Genomic DNA, 26,673 nt, shown 5'->3' with positions numbered 1-26,673 from the left:
TTTTGTTTTTATTATAGAAGGACATAGAAATAATGTGTAGGCTCACTTAAGTTGTGATTGAGTTTTTTTAATTTGACTTGTTTATACTTTACACCTTCATAATTACTTTAAAATAACTATTAACCTTCTAAACTTGCCTTTTCCAAATAAAATATAAATGTGCATCTCTAACTTTTGCTCTTCAGTGTAAAACAAGTGAAACACAAAGGTCTAATTAGAAAAGATTTACCTTTTGAAAGACAAGTGATCCTTATCTAGCAGTGTCAAAACCAGGAATGTTTCAAAGTGTGTAGATCAATATTTCTTGTGTGTCTAATAATGTAAAATCATTTGGACTTTTAGGCTGATTCCACTTTTGTAGCTTTTTATTCATGTCCAGACATACTAACTTCCTTATCCTCTGTCCTTCTACAAAGAGTTACTGTATTGAATAAATGTCAGCTTGTTTAAAGTTCTGGTATTTTAGAAACTTTTCACCTTATGTATGAAATTGCACCTTTAATCTGTTGCTGTATGTGAGTAAGTTACAGACAGTGTGCCATATTTGGCAGAAGAATGCATACAATAACTGTAACTTAACACTTGCATGCCACTTAACTTGCAAAATGACAAGCTATTTTTAGTGCTTGTTAATATACTCAAACTCATCAAGAAAGTATGATGTCAACACATTTTAATATACTTTATCATTTTGGCTATATTTATGCAGCTCAGTTTTATTATGGGAAACAGGAATGACTGCTGTGAAATAATATAGTACAAAAATGAGTTTTGTCCTTAAGACTGCGGCTCCAGAATAGTAAGCAGGTTTCTAAACCATTTCTCTCTTTTACTTCTGCTGTTTCAGATGGAGATAGTTGCTATATATATATATATATATATATGTATAGCATATATATCTTTCCTCTAGTGCCTGATCTTGGTCCCTGTTTCCAGAGGAGGAGGATGGGGGGGAGGAGGAATTTGTGTACCTGAGGATGTGTGGGAGGGGAGTATAGGAGGAGGTGGGGAGAGAGAGAATTAATTCAGGGTTTGGGACTTGCACTGCTCCATTTCTCACAGAAGAAGGAAGCTGTGTCCATGTATGCCCAGATATGGTAAAGTTAGCTGGATACAAATACTGCTCAGCTTAGCACTTCTGCATTGACATGGGTGAGGTTTTTAGGATATACTTTTCTTAATACCTAAGCTTTACAAATAATGTATTACTTGTTTTAATAATTATTACAGTTTTTCATGTCGGTCTTGTGGGCTTGTTTCTATTTGATACCTGTAAAATGCTTTGTATCATAACATCTTCAGACATTATTTTTAAGGAGTAATGTTTTTAAACTAGGGGAGTACTGCTTTCGTTTTAGCATAGAGGAACCCCCAAACATCAAGTTCTTTGCTCCAGTCCATATGAGCTTTGAAGTCAGCTGTGAAGTCATATGACTTCTATTTGGAATAGCTGCCAGGTCTGAACCCCTAATGTGTTTTAACGTGTACAGATGCTTTCCCCTTCTCTCTCCAGTGATTTCAGTTATGTTAAGGTAGGAAGTCTGGCTGTTGATCAGTTTCTTTGTTTGTACTTGCCTTCTTCTGTTTCATTTTAAAGTAGATGTTCTGGCACGAAGAAATAGAAAACTTTTCATGTTAAATGAAGAAAATGGTTTCTTTCTGTTGTGTTTGTCATCTTGCTAATTTCCCAGTGTAAGTGCATATGTCTTCATTTTTCCACGTCTCATTTTGGGGGCATTCAGTTCCATTTGTTCTCTTGTTATTTGAAAAAACAATTCCCCCAAACTTTCTCATGACTCCTTTGCCTTTTTTTTTTTTTTAATATTTTCATATTACTAACCCTGTTGGTATAACACACTTGATTTGTTTACTACTTGACACTTTTTAATCTACAATATCTATATGTGAAGAAATTATTTATGTTCACCATGCTTTTCTGTATCTATGGTAGAAGGGAAGTCTGTATAATGAGAATGTTGTAATGATGCCTTTGTACGTACGTACGTATGCATCTCTCTTCACCTGGAACTTGATACTCAGAAGAAACATCTGTTAATCTGTGGTAGGCAGCAATGCTGTGAAACCAAGGCTGGGCATAGTTGGCTAAGAAAGACTTCCTTATGTTTAACCTCACTTGCATGTTGGTGTCAAGGTTGATAGGTGCCAAACTTCCAGGGTTTAGTCAAGAGATGCTGTGCCTTTGTTTAATGGTTCCGTCATAATTAAATTTAAATAGTTACTAAAAAAAAAAAAAAAAAAGGCTCACAAAGTAAGCCTTTAGACTAGGAGTCAGGGCTACTGCTGTGTCCGCTCAACTTTTGAAAATGTCTGCTTCCCATTAAAAAATTTAGAACTGGTGAAAAAAACGTGTGAGGCTTCACTAAATTGCATGCAATAATGTGGTGCAGTTATTTCATGAAGTTTTTTTTATGGAAAAGACATAGCAACTGCCTTGTAGTAATACAATCTGAACTAAAAATTCTTTCTAGGAACTAGTTAGTGTATTAATTTATATTACTAGGATTCTTGATTGGTTAACGCTATGCTTTTTTTACAGTACAGTATATACAAGACTTGCTGCTATTTTTTTGTCCAAAATACTAAAGCACAGTTTTATTCTTAATGGCAGTCTCATTCTGACTTGTAACAATATCTGCATTGTTCTACTTTTCTTTTCTTATTTGTTCCCTGATTGAATAAAACAATCAGCTTTTGCACAGAGTTCCAACTGGCAAGAATACAGCTTTAAACAAAAGTTCAAGCTGTGCATGAGGCTCTTACATCCCCTATTAGATGTTAGGCTAGATAATGACTTCAGTAATACTGAATCCATTTTAGCCCAGATTTATGAAGAAATAAGCAAACACCAGGTTTTTAAGTGTTATCAGCTTTTTTTCTAGTGACATTCAACAGTCATTAGATATATATGTGTATAGAAAAAATTATGATTAAGAAACTGAACAAAGTATTTAGTTACTGTAGCTGAATCTCCTTGTCTCTTACAGAGAATCAGGCAAGAGTGAAAGAATCTGATTTGTCAGACACTCTCAGTCCAAGCAAGGAAAAAAGCAGCGACGACACTACAGGTAAAGATTTAACTGAAGTTTCTGTAAAATCTAATTAGTTTGAATTAAATCACTTAATCATGAGAATTTTCTAAAAGGGCAGAGAATACTTGTATTGTGTGTTATGTATTATAAGTTGGTTATAAATTTAAGCAGTGTTGTTTACTTTGCAACTTTATAATTAACTGTTGTAATGTGGGAAGAGTATAAAAGGTTCTTTGCTTAAAGAATGCATATATGAAAACTGTCTGTGGTCTACCTGTTCTCTGAAAGTGTTGTTTTTTTTTCCAGATGCCCAAATGGATGACCAAGATCTAAATGAACCTATTGCTAAAGTAGCTCTTCTGAAAGGTAAACAAATTTATTTTTGTAATTTTAGACTCATAATCTGTATTTATAAGTTAGTCTACCAGCTTTTTTTTTGTTGATTTTTAATGAAATGTGTGTTTGTACAAAGACTCAAGAAATGTTTAAATCATGGTAGTATGGAAGAGTTGCACTTAGTGATGTTTCCTTTGGGTGATATAAAAGCATACTGCCGAGTGTTAATATAGAAGTAATTTGTGCTTAAAGTTAGCTGCACTCACCAACACTGTTCTATGAACTTACATGTTATAACTTCAAGTATTGTTGAAAAATAGTTTCAACATTTACTCAGTTTAGGGCTAATAACCAAGGAGAAAAGGGATTCCTCCACCACTGACAAATACTTTAAGCATTGTGACATTTTACCTGTGTAGTTTCCATCACTGTCAGAAATGTTTCTGTTGATTTGCATCTGGTGGCTAAAAAAGAAAAGTCTAAAGTCTTTTTTTATTGTTAACATAGTGAAGATTTTAATTCCTTGTTTTAACAGTATTTGGAATGATTGTTGAACCTTAGCTATGATCTTAATAATTAACAAAATCACACTTTTTACTGCTCTGAAGGCATGTACTTTAGGCTTGATTAGCAAGCTATTTACATATTTACATGATCTGAAATGTGTTGTGGGATATCGTTACATTTAGCATACTGAAAGTTAACTTTCTTGGCTTTATGTGCTGCCACATATTTGTGAATATCTATGAAATAATGTTTACATTGGCATCCCAAGTAAAGAAGAATGTGAGAGCTTTTTGTGGTTCAGAAAGACAGGAAACCACAATGAAATTTAGGAAATCCGTAAGAGAGCTTTTTTTTCTGTAATTGTTTATACTTCTCTGATTTTCTGATAGAAAGAACTTTAAAATATGTAGTATATATATTTCCAAACAAGAAACCTAAAACTGAGTATGAGATTTTTCTAGTGAATTTCAGTTCAACAGAACCATATAAAAAGGAGTGTTCATAACACTGAGCATGTTCCATTTACGATTTGCTCTGCAATGAACAGCAAAAAATAATAAAGCATATAACCTTACTCATACACTATATTTATAATTCAAAAGCAGTTAGCTAAATGTTTTAAGCAAATATATGCTTTGTGGAAAAACAAATAAAAAATCTGTAGTGGTAGGTCCACTGATAAAGTGATTTTTCTACCCTTCTGGATTCTCAAAAAAAAAAAGTGTGTGTACGTATATATATTTTTCAAATCAGTGGAAGTGAATGTTCTCATGTAGCCAACTGAAGACTACTCATAATTGGCTGGATTTCTTAGTTATCCTCTGCAGGTACATGAAAAGTAGTCCATGGACCCTCAGATTGAAAATCACTGGTGACTGAACTCTCCCTAAATGCAAATAAAGCCTTCCTAGGCTCTGTCAGAAAGGTTGCCTTTTATAGCCCAAGAACAAGATAAGCCTTCTGTGAGCATGCTGCTTCCTGGGTTAGAATGGGCTCGTGTTCTGTCAAGGGTCGGGTATACTTAACAGTTTTTCTGTCCGGGCTGTATTAAAGTGACAGGGAGGGGTAATTGAACTCTTAAAAAGCTAAAATCAAATTTTTGGTAGTAACATCAAAACAGTCTTGTGTTCATGTGGGTGATTGTCATTGTTTCATCTGTCTTTACCCAGTTAGACTTAAACCATAACCATCACAGAATTTCAAAGTAGTAGAAAAATACTTATTTGCATAGACAGCTTTGCAATCAAAATGCATATTATAATTAACTAAAGGAATTGGAAAAACTTCTTCTCTTGAAGCTATTTATGGGCATTCCTATTTTGTTCTCCTGAAACCATTTAAGAATATCTGTACAGTGAATCATTTGCCTTTGTAATTTTTATGAAGAGTCTCTAAGCTCACAGTTTTGTTTGCGATTATGTCAGAGAGCCACTGCATACTCTTGACTTTGCCCTTAAAAGGATCTTATTTGCCACAGAAAGACTTTGAGTTGGGTTTGTTATGCATTCATGTAATTAAGGAAGAGTGAGAACATTTCTCATCTGGCAGCTGCTGGAATGCGGAAATGGCTGTTGGAAAAAGCACTGCTCCTTTTTGTTTAACTGTCGGAATTTAAAAAACAAATGTATGGAACAAGAAAATGATGAGATGTTAAATTGTTGTAGTTTCCTCCAAGTGTATTTTCCATCAATAACTTCTGAGAGCATTCAGGGATCTGCTTCAGCTTTCTGCAAGTCAGAATCTGGCAAAGATGGGGAAGGGGAAGACCTTGCACAGATTACTAGAGCTAAACATCTTTATTAGCCGTTTATAAGAATTCCTTAGATGTCGCTGTGTAAGTGGCTTGTGACTACCTATAACAAAGAAAAATTGCAAAGTGAAAAACAGGTATATGTTGAACAGATGGAAAGTAATAAATGCCATCAGAAGTTCAGTAATCTTGTTCTTGTCAACTTCCTTATGTTGTTTTGTAACTCCGGGACTGATCCGTGGAATCTAAGTAAAAAGTGTGTTCCGTTGAGGGTTTGCTGAATAGTGTTAGTTTAGATAATAAATATCAAGAATCAGTAGACGTCTCGTTCAAGAAGTTTGGGAACCATTTTTTTTAATGTTGCAATAATAGCCAAATATTTATTTTATGTGCATTATAAGGTTTCTGTGAATCTTATAAAGCTGAAGAAAACTCAGATTTAAAATTGTCTATCTGACTTCATCTGAATACTCTGAAAGTACTCATCTGAACAACCTCAGAAATCCTGTAAAATTCTGAAAGGGAACTTTTGCGAGACTTGGAGAAATACCAGCCTACTAAGGTAGTTGCTTCCACAGACCAGACACACGGATAAGGGATGAATTAAGACAGCAGCCTATGTATCATTCTGTCATCTCTGTTATCAGAACAAAAATATAAAGGCAAACATGTAAGCAGAGCTCTGCTAATGTGCTCACGCTGATTTAATCATGTTGATTTAATCTCAACTTTGTCTTTTTTATTGAAGCTTTATAGATCCTGAAATTGCAAAATCAAGGTTTATATTAGATGGAAAATATTCCTTCACACACTATCATATTCTTTAATGAATTGGAAATGTTAAATTTTCCTTATAACTGACCCGTGAGTTAGACTTCTTTCTAGAGCCAGATTGAGGGAGAAGCAGATTTCATATGCTTTGGAAACGATTTGTTACATATCACACTGTTTTGTTTTGTTTTTAATGATTTTAAATCTACCAGTAGAGTAAAAAACAAATGAAAGAAATGTTAAAGGAAATCTTAATTGTGTTGGGGTGTGGGGCAGAAAATCGAGTTTATTAAGAATCTATTATAACATGGCAAAAAATCTGATCATAGATGAAAACTTTCCATGAACTAGAATAAATGAATGAGGGTTTTCAAACGGTTGTATTTCGACCTATTTTTTTTATACCTCATAATTAATGGTAGAACTCCTTAGACTTCTGAGGACAGTTAGTCCAATGTTGAATACTTCTGGAAATTGCTCAAATACTTGTTTAATTGCAGTTTTTTTGCATTGGTTCTCAAACCAGTTTTCACGACATGAAATTGCTTCTGGAAAGAATTATTTCAAAGCCCAATAACAGTTTTTACTAGTTATGAATAGAGCAATCCTACTACAGAATTTGTTTTGCATCTTAGAGTTAGCACAAACATGATGTTTGTCAGTTTGTATAAGACCAAAAACCTGTTATTTTTTTTCATAGGCATACTTGTGTTTCTTGGCTTTTGATTTAAAAACATATCAAGTGTATGGAAATTTCCCAACTGCATTTGAGTAGAAAAGAATTTTTACCTTGACATACATTGCATCTCTGCAAAATTGATTATGCTGTCCCATAACTTAAGATTCTCGTCTCCCTTGAAGCAGTGTTATCTTTCGTGATGTATGCTTTCATTGATTTGAAAATGCTGTCCACCAGAAAGTTCATTTAGGGTGTCTATTGTTTGATTTGGGACACTGCTTCTTTATCAAGAACATAATTTGCCAACTTCCTCATCCATTTCTGCTGAACTGTCTCATTAAGGAGGACTGAAAGTCTAATTGCTCCAAGTCTTCATCCATGAGAAGCTAAGAACAAAACATCTCCAGTAGAGAGCAACTAGGATTTGGAACTCTTAATAAATTTATAAAAGAGTATTTGGATGAAATATTTAGTCGTCTTTGTTCTTTCTGCTCTCATAATTTGGTTCTGAGAAGGTCTAAAAGCACATGTGCACCCATATCTCTACTCTGTGATCCCACCAACTCATTACTGTGAGAATAGGAAAGACACAGCCTCTTTTCTGAGTGCTGGTATGCTGCTGGACCGGGCTGGGATGTACGTGGAGGAGCAGGACTGTGGGAGGGTGGGCTTGGGCGATAGGGGATGCAGGATCATTACTGCTAGGTCTGTGCTAGGAAAGAAGGTTACAGTAGCTTCCTTTTAAAAATAGACCAATTGTAAATACAGTCACGGATTGTCTTATGCTTATTGTTTCTTCATTTATGTCAATACAGAAATCCTTGCCAATCTATACAGTGTTTTTAAAAATTCTTGAGTTCATGTATGATTTTTTTTTACTGCATGTTATGTAGAACGAATGTTTTAAACTATGCATATGTTTACCTCCTTTTTAAAGTGTATTAATATTTTTGCTAATATTTACCTAATCCAAATTTGAGTTTACTTTAACTAACTCTGGATGATGTGAATAAAAAAGCCCATGACATCACATGACAGTGCAAATTAAACTGTTGTACAAATTTATGCTTTAAAGAAAATGTTCTTTTATCAGATGAATTGCAGGGTGCACAATCAGAGACTGAGGCTAAGCAAGAAATTCAGCAACTACACAAGGAGCTGATTGAAGCACAAGAGCTAGCTAGAACAAGTAAACAAAAATGCTTTGAACTTCAAGGTGAGACTCAGATCAACTTGATTATGTAGGGTATCCATTAAAATTGTATTTAATAGGTAATGTTAAAAAGGGGTCCAGCTTTGTTGACTGTTGGATAGATCTGTTTCCTAGCATTCCCGTCTCCTGCACAGAAAGTCGGAAACTTTTTTTTTTAATATATATAAGCAGTCAGATTGAGCCCCTGACTTTTTGGTTCAAGACTGACCATCTTTTCATAGCATTGAATACGTACATGAACTCTATATATTTCATTCATAGAAGATATATTTATCTAGACATATTGGTTCATCCATATTTCAGTCAGATAAGGCACATAATTTAATGCATTCAGTGGTAGCTCTTCAGATCATCCTTTCAAATATGGAGCTGTTTCATTGTCATCAGCAAGACCATGGGTTGTTTTTAGCAGGAAATAGCGTAGTCCAGTTTAACTCACATTGTCCAGTGGTCGTGCTGAAGCTTTTTCTTCCCACCCCTACACCAGTTTGCATTTAGCACACATGGAGTTTTTGGATCAGGCAACTGATTATATTAATTTCAAATTAATTGCAATACTACCACAATAATAATATATTTACTATTAACTTTTTATTAAACTACTTACACAGTTACCAGCTTTGATAACTTACTGGAATAATCTGTTTTAATCTTTTCAATTAAGGGGAAGTCATGACTAAAACTAATTACAAAACGGAAATACTTCTTACTAACAAGCATTTGGGCACATTTTCACTTTCATTTGTAGCACTTTTGGAAGAAGAGAGAAGAGCATATCGAGTGCAAGTTGAAGAATCTAACAAGCAAATAAATGTTCTGCAAGGTATGAAATATTTTTTTCACCTCAGTCTCCTAGGGGAAATATATTGCTTTAGCTGTTTCCATGGCATCATAAGGACTTATGAAGGAAAATGTTAAGTGAGCGTATGTTTTAAATATGATTCGTTTCACAGTATCTCTGAATTCTATTGTTAAATGTTTCCTGTCAAGTTCTATTCTTTAATGATGACTTTAAAAATGCAAGTAATGTCATCTGTAACACATTCCTCTTCTCCTTTCTCTTCCTTCAGTCTTTCTTAGCTTTGAATGATCCAGAGATTCTTACTATGGCTGTTTTACCTTTTCCTTAAACACTCAGAAGGTTTATTTTGTTGTACTTCTCAGTCTCTTCACTTTATTAGTAAAATCCTCTTAAATAATTTTTAATCACTCCAGATCTGCACTCAAGTTGGATGCATTAAAATGTCTTCAACAGAGGCACAGTCTGTGCTTTATGAAAAATGCGTATGACCACACTCGTGCTCCTTTCGGCCCAAAATGATTATAGCAGAATGGAGTCCCATGATTTGTGTAACTCTTACTTGTGTCACAGAAGCTACTATTTTCAAGCTTGTGAAGTTCTTATTTACTGAAAGCAGAAGGGTTTTGGAAGAGCAGTGAAACTAGCCAAGTTTGGTTTTCTATGGGTTTCTTGAATACCTCAGCCCCTCCAACATCTTTGTGTTGCCCTGGTGTTTTAAGAGATCTGTGCTAGCTCAAGCTTTGACAAGAGTCGCTCGCCCAGTATGTTGGGCTAGTGGTAGCATGTCATGTAAGCAGTTTCGGCATTACACGCCTGCTTGTTTGTCAGCCTGTACGTGCGAGTGAGTTCACTGGTCGAGAGGCTATCTTGCCTTAAAATCGATCAGGGTTATTTTAGGACTCTTCCTTAAAACAAATGTTGGTATGAACACCATCATTATGAACTCAGCCATTGAGAAGGGATGTGTAGGAACTTCATACCTTGAGATCATTGTCAGTAATATTGCTGGATTTGGACATCAAAATGGTTAGAAAACATGAACAGACAGGTAAATGGACTGAAAACACAAGTCTTACTGTCTTAGGAAATTAAATTAGCTTTAGAAACTTATTTTTATGGGTAGTAGTTTGTTGTAGAATGTGATACTTTTCATATACCAGTTACACTTACTGAGAAGCTAATGACTGCACTGTTTTATAGGAATGTCAGCAAAGCGTATTTAGGTCTTCTGCCATTATTCCTCTAAGAAAGAGGAGCCTTCTTCAGAATAAGAGCGATTAAATTTTGACTTCTGTCCTGCTAACAAGGAAAATTCTCTAAGAAAAAAATGCTGTAGGAAAAGCTAGAAATTAGGGTTTGATAGGCATTTCTATGCAGGAGGAAGAAATTTTACATCTTTTCTCAAAAAAAAAAAAAAGTAGAAGCTTGACAGAGCCATGCTTAATTGCAAGGTGGCTCTTTGTCTCTTGAACACTTCCCAAGTGAGTTCTTGCTAATGATTCTTGCTCTTATCACTCCATTGTGGTTTAAAACATTCTGATATTATCTGTCTGCTTGCTGCTTTCCAAACTTTTAGGGTGTGACTTATCACACAACTTGGGAGAAGTTGTCATGATGTCACTGTTCTATCTTGGCAGCCTCTGTGAACTCTAGTGGAGAAAAAAAAAATCCTGACAATCTCATACAGTAACATTTGTTGAAGTATTTTCATGGAATCAGTGTTTTAGACCAGCCAGTGCTATGTGGCTCATGTGTTTGACATAGAGAGGGTGCTGTAGAAACAACTGAAATCCTGTCTCTACACGTGAAGTTCTTTACATGCACAGATAGGTAAAGCAAGGAAATTCTTGTATCTCAAGTAACTAGTCATTGCCTATTAAAAAAAAAAAGTGAAACATTCAGTTTGGGTGAGGTAATGGCTTACATAAATAAGAGATGTAATGGAAGCTTTTTTTCTAGTAGCCATTTCAAATTATATCCCATGCCTCGGAAACCATTCCAGTATTCTTTGTAGTAAATCTTCTGTGTAAGTTATTTCTACAACTCCACCAAATTTTAGAAACACTTGTATATTTTTGGATTTTCATTCATACCATGCTTGTTTTCATGCCTGAGTATTTAAAGGGAGAGCTGCTCATAAATAATGCAGACAAAAAAATAAAATTTCTTGGAAAAGCTGCCTGAGAAGCAGCAATTTAGTTGGGCTTGATTAAAAAACATATATATCAGGAAGATATGTATATTGAAAAATCACTGCTTTGCTAACTGATGGGCTCCTGCTGTGTTAACAAGACTTAATTCGTGGTGTTTTAGAAACATGTACTTTTAGTAAGGGTTTGGTAGGTTCAAAGCTTCAAGTACAACAATACACAGGTGATTGTTAATGTTCTGTTGTCTTACTCTGTCAGATTGTTCTCATCTACTAGTTTGATTACTATTCTGTTAGTATAATCCTGTAGAAATTGTTTCCAAATGAATGAGATGGAAGCCTTTCGTTGCTCGCATATTCAAAAATCCATCATGCTGCAGATGTTTTTGTCATGGAACAGGTATGCTGCTTCATCTTACACAGGATTGCTGTGGAATCTCATTTAGTGTAGTCTATAATAGCTGTTATGTATTATAATACATAGGAGTTATCATGGTCTTTACCATGCTGTATTTTCCTTCCAAAGTGCAGAACTGGGTTGTTCATAGGTTCCTTAGCTCATCTAATGAGCTAAATGTCTTGCTGGAGCCTGTTCAGAAGAGAAAAAAAGTTACATGTTTCTTCTTTACTATATGTCAACTAGCAGCAAAGTTTCTAGATTGTACCTGTGCATGAATCATGCCTATATCTCTGTACATGAAAGGTCTGAAAGACATCAAGCATCATGGATAGTTGTCATGAAAGCCCCTCCTGAGCAGTTTTTATGCTATATCAGATTGCAGCATGACTCGCTCACATTCTTGGTGTCATCTTCTGTAATGGATTGAGAGAACAAAAATAAATGCAAGAAACCTATGAAGGTTACTTAGTCTCAGTTATCTTCCCCGTGCTTTCCACTGTCCTTGCTTGCCCTTTGCTTCAGAAAAAGTAACATACTACTGTAAGTGTGTAATTCTAACCCTCTACAATATTTGATATTAGGGTTTCGAGTGATCTAAAGAACTTTGTTCTTTTCTCAGAGCATTTCTTCATTAATTAGGTAATTGCTTTTTCTCTTTGAAAATCAGTGAAATACATGTGAGCTTTGATTTGTGTACTTTAAAAGGCAAAACAAAAACACTGGGCAAATTATACATTTTGCTTCCATCAGTCAGGTTTTTAACTATAATTTTGTTCTTCTTCCTTTCATACTTTCCTTTCTTCTGTACTGTATTTTTGTAAGTATTTGCACAGGATTCTATTTGCATACATATTTATGAAAAATAATTGTGCTCAGAGAAGGGATGTTAAGTAATGAAACAGTTTTGAATAGGAATAATTTATAAGGTTTGCTTCATGCAGTTGTGAAATGCTGAATAACCCAGCACTTAGGTGACTGCTGCACATTTGCAGTTTGCGGCCACTCATGAGCACTAAAGGTCTTCTTACAGTTCAGTATGTTAGGTGCAGCTATTGCTTTTGATCTAAAATTCATCTTGAGCCTTGCAAAACACTTTTTGCAAAGAAGTAATTTTTAATTTACAAGTTAAGAGAATGGAGTAGAAATTACACTCTGTGCCTCAAATATTTATAGACATCACAAGTTAACTTTAGCTGCTTAACAGGCAAACATTTCCAGTGTAGTATTGCGAATCTGTTTGGCTTGTCACAGAAGCTTTCTTGCTTTCCCTCTTGTTCACTAACCCCCCAGTTTCCCCATTCTGTAATACTTGTTTTGCTTACAACAAATTTGGATCTAAATCTTGATTTCATATTTCAGGATAGTTCCTTTAATGTCCTCCACATAACAACCGTGTCTAAGAAAGCTTTGTCAAACACTTTTTCTTGTTTCTTAACTCTCTGTAATACACAACCCCTCATGTGCGTAGATCATTTGTTAATATTAATATGTTTTTAATTGCATTAGTTTTCTTTAGTTCTATTAAACTGGGAGGGTTTTGTTTAGATTTTCTGTAAATAAGGTTTATAAAAATCGTAACAATTATGTATGTTTTCCAGCTCAGTTGCGGAGGTTGCAAGAAGATATTGAGAATCTTCGTGAGGAGAAGGAGAGCGAAATTTCAAGCACTCGAAATGAGCTAGTCAGTGCTCAGAATGAAATTCTGTCCCTTCAACAAGTAGCCGAAAAGGCAGCATCAGAACGAGATACTGATATTTCTGCTCTTCAAGAAGAGCTGCAAACTGTGCGAGCAGAACTTGAGCGGTGGAGGAAAGATGCCTCAGATTATGAAAAAGAAATTGTCAATCTACAAGCCAGTTTTCAGCTCAGGTGTCAGCAGTGTGAGGAGCAGCACAAGGAAGAGGCTACTCGTTTGAAAGGTACTTGTTTAATACAATGTCACAGACCACCACAAACAGCATCCTTCTCAGTCTGATGAATGTCAGTAATTCAAATTTTCCTCCCTTCCTCTATCCCTCCTTCCCATCATGCATGCACACACATGCATTTACTATATTTTTATTTATAGATGTGTATCAAGGCTTATAGTGTAATAAAACCCTTTTGTATATTTCATTAAATAGTAACTTTCAATTATGCTTAAATTAGCTTAGGTACCCTTTTGATACCAAAAGTAGGCCAAATGCAATGCCATTTGGAAAACGCGTGTTGTTAGAGAGATCGATACTGCTACAGGTTTTCAAAAGGACTTGCATGAAATCTGTATAATTAAATCTATATAACTAAAGCCTGTAAAGGGGTAGCTTCTGAACTTTTAATTTTTATAGCAAAGCTTCACTTGAGAAACCTGCATTTATTATGGGTTAATAAAACAGATGATATTGTGTTCATTTATGTTAAAATACATTTAGAATTAAAGTTTTATTTTGGAAGCATGATGTGCAGAGATACACAAATACTTGGTGCTGAGCCAGATCTGCTAGGCTCATTCATTTGCTCTTCACATGACCTGCCGTACACACAGGTAAATGCACTGGAGTTCTATAGCTTCGGGTCTTGGAGAATCTGCTAATAGAGGTCAAAAGCTCATGCTAAAATATTCTACATGCCACAGAGAAGCTGGTGTCTGTAAAATATGCTTTGAATTCTGAGTTAGTTAATCTTAGAAGTCATTAGAAAAGCTTTTTCCCAGCTGAGACTCCAGTCTCCGTCATTATATTACGAAGACATGTAATATGTGATAAAAACCAATTTTACCATAGATTGATTTATTTCAAAGGTCTCATTTTAACCATTTAGTTATTGCTTTAAACATACTGTTCCCTATAGCAGAGGTATGGTTATCTAATGATTTTAGTTGTTTGTTACTTTCAATTAGTTTCCGATTTTCTGCTGAGAAGTGAAATCAAATATGCTTCAGATATGCTTTTTTTGTCACTGGTTTTAAAATACTCGAGTAGACACATAAGCAAGACAATTTTCTACTGCTTTGTGCCTTAAAGAAGCTCACATTAAGAAAAAGCACCAGCTTGTTTACTGGCTCGCAAACTCTTCCTAACAGTAAAAGATACTGTGATATGTTTTATAAATGATTGCAATAGAATTCATATAACGTGATTATAATAATTTGAGCTTTACAGCTAATACCAGGTTTTCCACCATTTATTAGCTAGTGCTGCTTGAAGCATTCATGAAATTATTGTACTCAAAATTTAATTTTATTAATTGCAGGTGAACTTGAAAAGTTGAAGGCAGAATGGAGTGCTCTGGAAGCTGAATGTGTTACACTAAGAAAGGAAAATACTTCGCTTACATCTGAACTTCAGCGACAAGAGAAGGAGCTTTCTAGGTAAGGGCACGGTGAATTTGTCTAGGAAGGTATCAGAGAAACTTTAGAGGTTGATTATTCTTATTTCTTCCCAAAACTGGTACTAAATGTCTGATAGTGTTCGTGATTAAATGAACTGAAATTTTGTTTGTATCTCAGTTTTTGGCAGAACACAATTTTGCCATTTATTTCTCCCCAAATGCTTCTGTATTACTTCTCAGATATGTTACATGGTATCCTGATATATTTTGCTATTGGCTTATGCCATTGGAGTAAGCAAAAGAAACATGTGTGCAAACAAATGAAATACTTCTAACAACCTTGGACAGACTTCTTCAAATTACAAGTTTGTTTCACAATGCTTTCATGTATATAATATATAATTAGAGACTAATAAAAGAAGTAAAATATGAAACTAAAAAAAATTAATGATAATGTAAGTTATAGTATAGATTATAATTACATTAAACATGATAATGTGTGCACATGCATTTAAAAGTCCGTGGACAATCTTTTATGTCAGTACTTTGCATTAGGGAGTCAGTGATGATCTGCACTTCTATGATTGTTCCTAGCTGATTTTTCTGTAATAAATAGAAATGTGAAGCTTTTGAAAGTGAAAACTGCTTTAAAAATCTTTTGTTTAAATTTAAAATGTGTAAAGAATCAATTGGATTTTATTTTTCAGCTCTCAGAAGCAGAGTTTAGCGCTAACCAGCAATATAAGTGTTCTTGAAATGTCTCGAAAGGAACTTGAAAATCAGATGGGATCTTTAAAAGAAAAACATCAACAGGATGCAGCTAGTCTAAAAAGCCAACTCAGTGAAGCTGAGAGTCAAGCAAAGGATGTTCAGAAAGAGGTAACATGAAACATTTTCTGTTTCGAAGGAATACAATGCCCAGTGACTTTCCTTTTATTTCACTATAAAAGCTTAAATGTCAAAAATTCAAAATTTTTAGTAGCAGAACTTTTTCTTTTATTTCAAGTACGTTTATGTTAGGTGACTATATATATATATATATATATATATATATATATATATATATATATAAAATATACATATATATATATACACACACACATCTATGGTTAAATCTCAAAGGGAAGATTTCAAATAACTTGTGTTTTGAGAACTTCCTGAAATTTACTTCCATGCATTACCTTAGTAAGAACATTAGCTTACTTATAAGCTGTTAAAGACAGGTGACCCTTATTCAGAAATGTTCCTGATCGTCATGGTATAGAGTCTAGTTAGCCATTATGAGTCAAAATGTATTCTTAGTCAGTATGATTTTCCTAGTTGGATTTAAGCTTTATTTGAGGACAGGACTACACATTCTTTAGAGATGGTTTCCTTTCATCGTAATGGATCACTAGGCTTCTAAAGATGATTAGCAAGTGCATAAGGAAAAGCCAGCATTTGAGCCTAGCTTCTAATGATCATGTCTGGAAGAAGGCCATAGTCTCCGTTAGTTACTTGCTTTCTTCTAGAGGCATTTTGAGAGAAGTTTTCCCCTGTCACTGCTATTAGTTTGTGTACTGCAGTGTTTTTCTTTGCTTTGTCGTTAGGTCATCCGTGTCGCATTCCTTACTGTTTTTCTAATTTGAACAGTCTTCCTAATCTGTGTGTTAGCAATCAGACATGTTTGTAAAGTTGCCTACTCTTTTAAGTTTGTGGCAAATGCCACGAACAAATTGAAGGTCATTGGTTCTGTCCTCACTAACCACTGTCATGATGACTACTAAAAAACTTGTCATCTGTAGAGAAAATTGAATGCAAGTTTGAAAAAGGAGAAACTGTCCATAAGATAGAAAGATGAGATGCATTGTCCCCGTATTGTTTATACTTAATCCACAGTAAGAATTGTGGCATATTATTTTTTTAAATGCCTTTCCTTCTCTTACGATTGATTTTGGTGTGTGGGAAATGGTTTTATTTGCTTCATACAAAATGGTGATTTTTGCACCTATTTGACTGATCAGCATAGTTGTAAGACCACTATTTAAATGTAAAGGATTCCTTATTCCCCTGTATCTTGTTTTGTCTTTATAGTTCTTACAGTTCTGTCCCATATGCTAATGAGTAATTGTTTGATAAGAGAGATGAGTTAATTTACTTCATATTTCTCTGCTTTGGAAATCATTGCAAGAGTTGATAAGCTGTGTGTTAGCCTTGTGTTCCGAGGTTAGCATGAAGATGTGTTAATGTCATATTAATTTCTTCATGCACTGTTGTCCATGATTATCATTGATAGATGTCAGATGTCATGTTACTGTATTGTTACTGGTACAGCACGTAAATCGTTCGCTCTGGGAAAGACTCAGCACAGTTGAGTATGAGCAAGCTTTCTGGAAAAGGACACAGTACTCAATGCAGTGATTTTTTCAGAATATATGTGACAGTCTACTAAAAATGTAGTTTACTTCTAGAATGTCCCAGGTAAAAAGAAACACATTCTTTTCTATTCAGTGATTTGCTGTCTGTGAATATATTCCTAAGAAGTTCCAAGTCAGGCAAAATTTGTCTGCAAAAGAATCCTCTCAAGTAATATAAAAATGTTATTGATTATTTAATGAGAGATAATGGTGAGCTCATTCTGAACTATTGCAATTGTATGTTCTTAATGTCATACAGCATGGGCAGGTGCTACATTTGTCTGAAGTGGAAAATTTCTGAAGCTCTGGACACTTAAAATATTTGAAACCTAATATAGAAATGTAGCTAGTTAATCTGTGTTTCTAGACTTAATTTGTTAATTCTATCTACTTGTGAATTTTTGTTAGTAATGTGACCTCTAATAATCTTTCTGATTCTGAAGCAAGCTGTAATGTTGTTGCTGCCTGTTTAGTCATTAAGTGAGTTGTGTTTTCTCCTCCAGTAGTAGGGGAGATCGTTACATATCTAGCATGAAATTTATTACACTTCTTTGTATCATGTTATACATAAACACAGAATTTACACTTAATTATCCTGAAATAGCATACAAGGAGTCCTAGTTTTTCAAAGACAGGAACAAAATCTTCATTTAAAAAATAAAAAAAAAACAATATTTTTGTCTTGCTTTCATTAAGAGAGAGTGTTCTGATCGAAGGCAAGTTATGCTGGGCAGAAAAGAAAGCTGGGTGCTAAGCAATTGTAAGCATGCTTTGGATGTCCAGAAATCTGCAGCCTTCTTTCTTTTTGCATTTAGTATGAAAGAACACAGGCAGCGCTCTCAGAACTGAAGGCGAAGTATGAGGTGGCTGAGCAAGAAAAACAGTCAATCACAGAAGAGCTTAAACAGTGTAAAGAAAACCTGAAGCTGCTACAAGAAAAAGGAAACAATGTAAGTCTGTCCAAAATATTTGGGGAAGTCTGGTTATGACACCAATTTTGTTGACTGAGAGAACACCTAAGTGTTGAATAGAAAAGGCTGGCCTTAACAAAAGGTCCATGTACCATATCATATGCAAAATTCCATTCTGGTACTACCTATGCAAATTTGCAGGTCATTACACTGGTACAATTATGCATGCAAGTTAAATTTACAGCTCTGTGACAGTTTTAAGTATGGCCTTAGGTATCTGCTGTATTGAAATAATCCAGCTTAACTAATCATGAACCAGAACTAGGCAGAACTTTCTAATTTCAGAGACTGATACATAAGTAAAAGCTGAGAAACCTGGGTCCAAAAGAGTTAAGCAACCTTCTTCGAGGTGCTTTTATTTTATTTATTAGTGAATATTACAACGTTTGTTCCCTCCTCACTCTTGCTTATGCTTCTTAACAGTGATTATCCCTGGTCAGCTCATGCTTTATACATGTAGTTGAACCATTCTTTCTATTCACTAATGGAAATCTTTTCTGCTACAATTCATTTGAGAGGTTCTATCATTAGAATTAAGTTTACAGCTAGGGACAGCTTTTTCTTATGCTGAGGCTTCTGCGATCCTCCAAATGTTAAGTGTGGCAGATGTGTTAGAAGGTAATTATAGCCTTTTTAGATACCTTACTGCTCTGGGATGGCCAGTTTGTCTTCCTGTACTGCTGCCACGATCTGTGGTGGGTCAACAACTCCTGTAGTGGTCAGTACAAAATAAAAAGTTTACATGTATTATCCTCTAAAATCAGCTGTGTGCTACATGCCCAAAGTTGATACGAATACTCTTACCATAGCCCACTTACTGAAAGTAAACCTCTGACATAGTTAAACAAAGATGTAAAGAACTCAAAGCTGTTATCATGACTATGATGCTAATATCCTCTTGGAACCTGCTTCCTTTTAAGAATTCTTCTGCAGTGCCAAAACAATGTTGAGTTACTGAAATAGACAGATGTGCAGAAATAAACAAACCAAAACTTTCTAATAGAAGAGACCATAATGAAATAATTGTGAATGTGAGACTTCCTGTTCTGTTAAAACACTAATCGCAGCCCTAAGGTGATTAGTGAAAAAGGGGGTTAGTTGAAGGAAGAAAAATACTGTGAGGGGAATTGGAGTACCAGATGAAAGCTTGTGAGGTAAGGGACTTTTTTTAGGAAGAATTTGAGGTGGGTGTTTAAATGAAATGAGGAACTAGACCAGTTGCCAAAATCTGTTTCCAGAAGAGCTACAAGAGTTGAAGCCCGGAGGTCAGGGTATGAAGAGCATCCAACCATATAAGGACTCGCAGGACAAGCTTGCTTATCCAAGCGAGCATTACTCACAATCAGCAATGTAAAATATGTCTATCTTGTGGATTATTTGAAGCATCATGGATACTGGGCTGAGCTCCAAACTCCAATTTTTCAAGTACTCTTGTCCCCTTTTTACTGGAAACATTATCCGTTACTTCATTCTTTAGGGCAGTGTCCCACAGAAAGTGACTTCCCAGTGTGGGATTTGTTCCTTTTTGTAGCCCATCTATATCTGAGTTTTTGCATATCTTCATATTCTAATAGAGGATGCATGTTTTTGATGAAGCACCTGGTTAAGTGCTCTTCAGCAATAAGGAGAATTTTTTATGTATTTTGATAAGTTCATGAGGGGGGAAATTTAATCATTTGGAGGCAACTTCATTTAATGTGGTGAATATTTGTCATCTGTCTCATTTGTGAAGATGCCCCCAGACTTGAATGTGTGTAGCTGATAAATAAACAAATCTCTAAGGTTGTCTGGTAAACTAATAAATGTTAAAAAAGAGAAGGCTTCTCTTTTCCATTTAGAATACCATTTAAATATTAAGGTTTTATACCTTCCCTTTAGGAAGGATGAAGTTTACTTTAAAAAAAAAAAAAAAAGCTTTGTGTTCTGAACTGCTTAGCAGTGTGGTGTACTACTTGTGCTTGCATGTTTGTAGTCACTGATTATTTCCTGATGCACTTCATACGATGGATTTATTTATGTGAATGGTTTGAGAACATTAGCTGCTCTGGTTGACTTAAACTTTTGGCGCTTTTTTGAACACTGCTGTGATTATTTCTACCCGTGTGCTTTCTGTGGGAAGATGGCACTGTGATTTGTGGCACCAATGACAAAAAAAAAATTAATACTGCATGGAAATTACTTTAAGAGTTGCACATGATTTGTGAGATTCTGTTTTTCAATCACAGTGTTTTAGAAGTCTTCAAACCTGAATTGATCATGTATTTATTTGGCTGAAAGAAATCAGGGTGGCTTCAGCACAAAAAAGTTGTTAAGAAAATACAAAGCATGGTTTGAACTTAACCTCTGTGTGTCTGTGTGTGTGCACAAATATATAGGTTAAGATGCAGAGAAAGCAGATGTCTTCCAAGGACAGCTGAAAAAGAAATTAGGTCCATTTTTGCTTCTAGTTTATCATTTTAAGGATAGAGGCTATATATCCAACATGTGAAGTAGTTTACAGTTAACTGAAAATAATTGAGAAAATATTTAGATTCTTCTAATAAAAGCGTAAGCTAAATGAACCCTGAAGTCTTGCTAGCTGGTAGTTTGGCCCAGCTGCATCACTGGATCGATTTTTAGAATTGCATTTGCTCACAAGGCTGATGCCCTGCTAGAGATGCTGATCTTTGTGGTGTCTCTAACAGCAATATACTTCCCTGATTCATAGTACCTTGGTGCTGAATGTACAGTCATGCTATAACCTTACAGAAATGTCTGAACTACTGGGTTTGCCTGTGGACGTAGTTGTAATTAATTCATTAATGAAGGAAAAAGATTGTTTTTCCTGGAGGCTGGTGATGGAAAATGAGAAAGGTGGAATGAAGAAGCAGCTGAAAAATTTAATATCTGGGATGAGTCTTTCTCCCTTAAGAAATCCAGTTTGGATTTCCTATCACTTAGAAAAGAAAAACAAAAAACAAAACAAACAAAAAAATAGAATGAAGATACAGGCAAATTCCAAGTTGAGATGAAGTTTCTTAGAACATTTTCTGCCTCCTTCCCTTTATTTTTAAACATTCCTGTTCATTTGAGTAGAATGGTGTACTAACTTTGTATACCAGATTAGATAATGCTGTATTGTGTTAGATGTCTTTAATACATTTCATTTAAAACAAAGCTCACTGACTTATTTTCCCCTCTCTAAATCATCTTTACCTGATTGATTTATAGCACAAAGTGATTTTTAATATCCCTTCCCTTCTTTAGCCTTCCATATTACAACCCGTCCCAGCCGTATTCATCGGCCTAATCCTGGCTTTCCTGTATTGGTGTTACGGCCCATTGTGGTAGCGAAAGGTACAAGCACTACTGTTCAGTCGATGTATGTTTGTCCCTCTCACCTGTATGTGCCATTTCTGTATAAAATAGTGCATGGTGAAATGCTCACAGGTATTTCTTTACCTGAAGCAAACCCTTCATTTAATATTGCCATTCTGTCGATACTGATGAGCTGAGCGATCAACTAATCACTTAACATCTGTCTGATTTCTTTAATTCTAACAATGAATTCCATTCTAACTGGTTCTGAATGTGCCTCTTCTAACTTGGTCTCAGTTTGTCTTTAGCAAATGGGCTACCTTTTGCACAATGCTGTGATGCTAGGGCCTGGAAGAAAGTTTAATTGCTTAATTAACTATGAAAAAATGAAGAGTTTGCCTTTAAATAATAATAAAAGTCAACAAGCTTCAGTTCTTATTTACGGACTAAGAAATTCCTCTGTCTTTAAACCCTTATTTTTCTCACTATGGCTGTGAAGAAGATGGGATAAAACCAAGATGAGAAATAGGTGGTTGGTTTGTATTCTGACCTCTCAGCTTGCATTTCCTCTAACGTCTCCCAGTGTGTCCTTCTCTTATTGTCATAAAATGTTGTGACAGTCCGTTGGAAATGATTTTGTTAGGATCTGTTATGAACTAACTTCATAGATCTGGGTTTGAACCTTCAAAAGCCAAGTTAAAGATGTCAGTACTACGTACACCTGGCTAGCAATTGCTTCGCACAAGTGATGTTTTAAACATCTTAAGCCCTCACGTGTTTAATAGCAGATTTCTTTGAGGTGCGTACGGTAACGAAGCTGGAAATACGGAACTGGTTCTCCTGGTGACCTTCAGTCGTGAAGAGCTGTGGAACTCCCTTTGCCAGAGCAACACGGGTCACTGTGCCCCTCCAAGTCAGGACTAGCCTGCAGTAGGGCTCGTGGGTAACATTTTAGTGATGCCTATCAACAGGTACTCAGGACTTTCAGGAACCATGGGGTAAACTGATTAGTATGAATTAGAACAAATATGATATTGATTTTTTTTTTCTTTCCACACAGAGACAATGGCCTTGGATGCCTGTGATGGCAGCTTTGGTTGCTGTAACAGCCGTGGTGCTGTACCCAGGCCTAACCAGAGCTTCTCCATGAGAACTGTTGTTGAATCCATACACCGTCCTCCCTTTAGAAGCTGGCAACATTCATATACTGAGGGAAAACAGATTAATTCTCTTCCTTTTTACCTCTTAATACAGCACAGCTCCGCGTGAGAACAGCAGTAGGGTCATTTGCTTTAAACTGTATAAAATGTATCTGTCTATAAAGAGGGAATAAAATTGTGATTCATCATACTGTGAGCAATATTTTTGCTTACAATTTCATGCAAGTTTTAAATTAGTATGTTGGGATTCTGAATACTATATTGGTGGCCTAAAGTAGGCTTCTTGGTACCAAATTATTTATAATAGCTAGATTTGCAGACACGTGCTTTAGAATCTGATTGCCAGATTTAAAAGGAAAAACACACTTCTGATTTGGACACCCATGCCAAGTAACCTTGCAGATACTTGGAAAACGGATGCAGTGTGCTCAGTGCCTTTCAGTATGACTTTTTTTTAAACTAGTATACCATTTTACTTGCTGTTAGTCACTGAGCTGTTGGGAACAAGACTTAAGAAAACTTCTCTTATCACGCCTTTTGAAGGAAACATATTTTTCTTTGATAAGGATTGCTTTATTAATGACTTTTGGGGAATAAACACAATTCATGTCCAGCCTTAAAGAGACAGAGATACTGATGGTGGAGACCAGCCTAGATTATTTAGTGTGCGCGTGTGCGAGTATAAGCATGTGTGTGTTCTTGAGTGAGCTAAGGTATTTCTGGGAGCAAATACTTGGTCATTTGATGGACATAGTGCAGTGGTTCAACTCACGTTAACTTTAGTTTGAATGTAATTTATTAAATTTCATATATTTAAAGAGGTGCATTCTTTAAAAGTATGAATACTTTCTCACATATCACATTGTATCGATTTATTTTTTCAGTCATTTGATACTTTCTGATGAGCTGGAGGAACTCTTTAATTAAGCTTTTCTTGACATAACTTCATTAAGAGAACTGCAACAGTGTGATTAGCTGAAAAAATTCTAAGATACATAAAATACTACAAAATTGGAATCATACACCTGGTAATGTATTGTCAGGTGAATGTGATTTTAATTTGGTAGTAGAATTTTGTGCATCCTCATCCCATGGCTGTAAGTACGATGCAGTGGTCCCCATTACAAAGTTTATTTTCCTTATCCAAGTACTATGCCTATTGCTTTTTGCTGACTTTTGGTGGGAATCACTGTAGTTAGTGCTGAATTAAATGTAGACTCTAGTTGTCTTGTTCAGCTCAACAGTTCTGTCAAAAAAGTTTATTAAAGACTTAAATAATATGTTAAAGAATGGTAAAGTAAAATGGCTCTGCTAAAGGAAACTTCAACATAGGGAGATAATCTCAACAATTGAATTGGCTTTAAACAATTCTATGGCAATCAACAGGTAGTTTAAATATTTAAATAGAAATTTAGTATATAATTTACCTTGTAAAGTTTTGAGGGTCATTGTCCTTTAATCAAAGATTCTATCTTAAGTTACATGGGATTTGCTATTGGGAGGATTATTAGTTATGGAAAAAAGTCCACAAGACTCGTAGAAAATATTGTCATTTAGTTCATTCATTTCATCATTTTCAGTTGCAGGAGGCCACCCAACCACAGAACACTCGTATGCCAGTGGTACTCAGTACCTCTTGTATATAGGTTATTGCAAATATTGTTCTGAAATGCTTAACTTCAGAATTACATTTTTTAAAGTAAATAATTGTTTTAAATCTATTTTGTAAAGATATAAAAATACAATAGAATTTCTGGAGTACAGATTAAACTATTTGCACTAACACACGTGATGTGCATGATTTAATAAAATAACTTTACTCTCCCTATGCATGTTTGAGTTGAATCTCATTTGAAAACAATACTCATGCTAAGTTTCTTTTGTGCTACATGTTGCCACAATTACTAGGCGCAATGTCTGCAGCATGTTCAGTAATATCAAGACTTTTTTTACATTGTATTTCACATTTGCACTGGTTTAAGTTTTTGTCTAGCTGATCTCTCTCCTGTCTGTGGCTTTCAGAAAGAAAGGGGGGAGGAGAGGGCCTTGAAGAACTTGGGAGCATTCTTGCCGGGGAGAAAATAATAAAGTTTTTACAGCTGAAAGCTGGATTGCGCCTGTGGCAGAGGTCATGAGATTGCAGGAGCAGTGGCTGCAGATATGGAAAGCCCTTCTGGGGGAAGGGAGCCTGATGCTGTCTCTGTTCCTCAGCATCCTGCACTCTCCGGTTGTCCCTTTCAGCCACTTTTCCAACTGATCCTCTTCCCTCCTCCCTGCGGGTAGCATGTAGGTGTGGTGTGAGGAGGTGGAGCAGAGGCCAGGAGCAGGAGTCCCTCGTGGCTCGCAGCGGGGAAGGGGCTGAGTTCCTTTGGACCCACATCGGTGGGGGGCCCCCACTGCCAACGGGTGCCCCATACAGAGCAACACTGCCTGTGACGTAGGCCTGGTTTTGTATTAAAGACAAATGTTGTGTTTTCAGAAATCTTTAGTGCATCAGAGAGCTGAAATTTGAGACCCAACATGGCTGTATTAAAGGAGAAAGATTAATTACGTGCATGTGTGCATATTTACATTGCATACACAGATGCGTAGTACACATTGCATGGGTGCTCATGCTTACAATTATACCTGTGTTTCCCTAATACATGGCCTTTCCCAGGAGTTCTTGACATTTGCATGTTCAAAATGATCAGGAATCAGCACAGTTCACTCCCTGAGAATCCCTGGAGAAGGGCTGGGGAATGGGAAGTTACTGTTTTCCAGCGCGTTGACACTAAAGCAGCAAGTGGAGTTTTGTAAGCAGTCTGTCCACAAACCTCTCTTTTCAGCTGGTTTTCATTGTGTTTGTTTATGGTAAATATCTGTGCTCTTTTACATTCAGATTTTTTTTCTTTTTTAGTTTTGAGGCTTGATTAGCTAAGCCTTGGAATTTCTGCAACAAGAGCAGCTTTTCACAAGCATTTAAGATGCTCTGAATCTACTTGTAAAATAAGTGCTCTGAGCTTGAACCAAACTCTGAGGTTTTAAAAAGGTTTCTCATACTAGGAAAATACATCTGAGAGTTATTTTATTGGTTAATAGTTCAATTTGGAAGATCTATCATAATAAAATATCTGAATGCTTCTTCAGTTTTTCTCTGGAATCTTGATGAGGCACTTCTTTTTTTTATTATTATTATTATTAAGTTCTAATAGCAATTCTGCCTTCCTGGGGACTACTACAGCAACAGGCATTTGATGTACAACATAAAAACTATACTGTAACTTTGCTGTTCCTTGCAGCTGAACTAAAGGTGTTCTTCCAGTGTCTTCCTGACCCTTATTCCAGATTCTCTGGATGTTTTGGTGCTAAATAGAGAGTTGTGAGCCTGCACAATATATTGCAGAGTTTTCTCATAAAACAGTCTTAGGGAGATTTAGTGTCAAATGACTGATAGCTGAGGCAAAGGTGTATTTTGAGGGTATATTCTTAAATTTTTTTCAATCAAGTCTTCTGAAGTATATCATCTGTTCAAATTTTCAGTGTGTTTTACGTAATATTTTTAATGTCTCCTGTCTTAATCTGTGTGGCTCTATCGTTGGCAAGAGTCATTTCTTCAGCTTCAATCTTCTCTGTAATAAATGCCCTGCAGATTCATTCCACCAGTAGCACCTGAGTGCTTTAAAACACCAGGTCACCCTAACCCCAGGGGCTTTCGGGAAGCTGCTGTAGCTCACACTAGCTCTGCAGCGGGTTGGCTGGTTTACCCCTGGGGCCTTTTATCCCCTCTGGTTTTTCATCTGCCCTTAGCAACTTGTTTCAAGAGTTTGAATTTTCTTTAAAATATCAGTAGGTCATAGGAAAGAATTAGAAGCTATATTCCCTCTCTCCCCTTCTGTCTTCC

The 26,673-nt window shown here is 35.7% G+C and overlaps 1 protein-coding gene across 41 annotated transcripts in view; it reads left to right on the top strand.

Annotated features, from left to right (window-relative positions):
* Positions 1–24,618, top strand: part of SLMAP (sarcolemma associated protein) — an 84,868-nt gene extending 60,250 nt beyond the window's left edge. For 20 of the 41 annotated variants that reach the window (XM_035546549.1, XM_035546518.1, XM_035546559.2 and 17 more), the window contains 9 exons: positions 3,006–3,086; positions 3,357–3,416; positions 8,187–8,309; positions 9,055–9,129; positions 13,256–13,576; positions 14,889–15,006; positions 15,674–15,845; positions 18,178–18,312; positions 22,691–24,618. In XM_035546549.1, coding sequence (XP_035402442.1) covers positions 3,006–3,086; positions 3,357–3,416; positions 8,187–8,309; positions 9,055–9,129; positions 13,256–13,576; positions 14,889–15,006; positions 15,674–15,845; positions 18,178–18,312; positions 22,691–22,780 — 1,175 coding nt within the window. In that variant the 3' untranslated portion in view covers positions 22,781–24,618. Of the gene's footprint in view, positions 1–771; positions 800–1,025; positions 1,153–1,243; positions 1,533–1,650; positions 1,693–3,005; positions 3,087–3,356; positions 3,417–8,186; positions 8,310–9,054; positions 9,130–13,255; positions 13,577–14,888; positions 15,007–15,673; positions 15,846–18,177; positions 18,313–21,579; positions 21,676–22,690 lie in introns of those variants that run through there. The other 21 variants (XM_050712659.1, XM_035546554.2, XM_035546561.2 and 18 more) reach the window with 9 other exon arrangements.
* The last annotated feature ends 2,055 nt before the right edge of the window (positions 24,619–26,673 follow it).

This window comes from Cygnus atratus, chromosome 10 (assembly GCF_013377495.2).
Source record: "Cygnus atratus isolate AKBS03 ecotype Queensland, Australia chromosome 10, CAtr_DNAZoo_HiC_assembly, whole genome shotgun sequence".
NCBI lineage: Eukaryota > Metazoa > Chordata > Aves > Anseriformes > Anatidae > Cygnus > Cygnus atratus.
The sequence above is the reverse complement of the archived record's forward strand: the minus strand, read 5'-3'. Positions and strand labels throughout refer to the sequence as shown.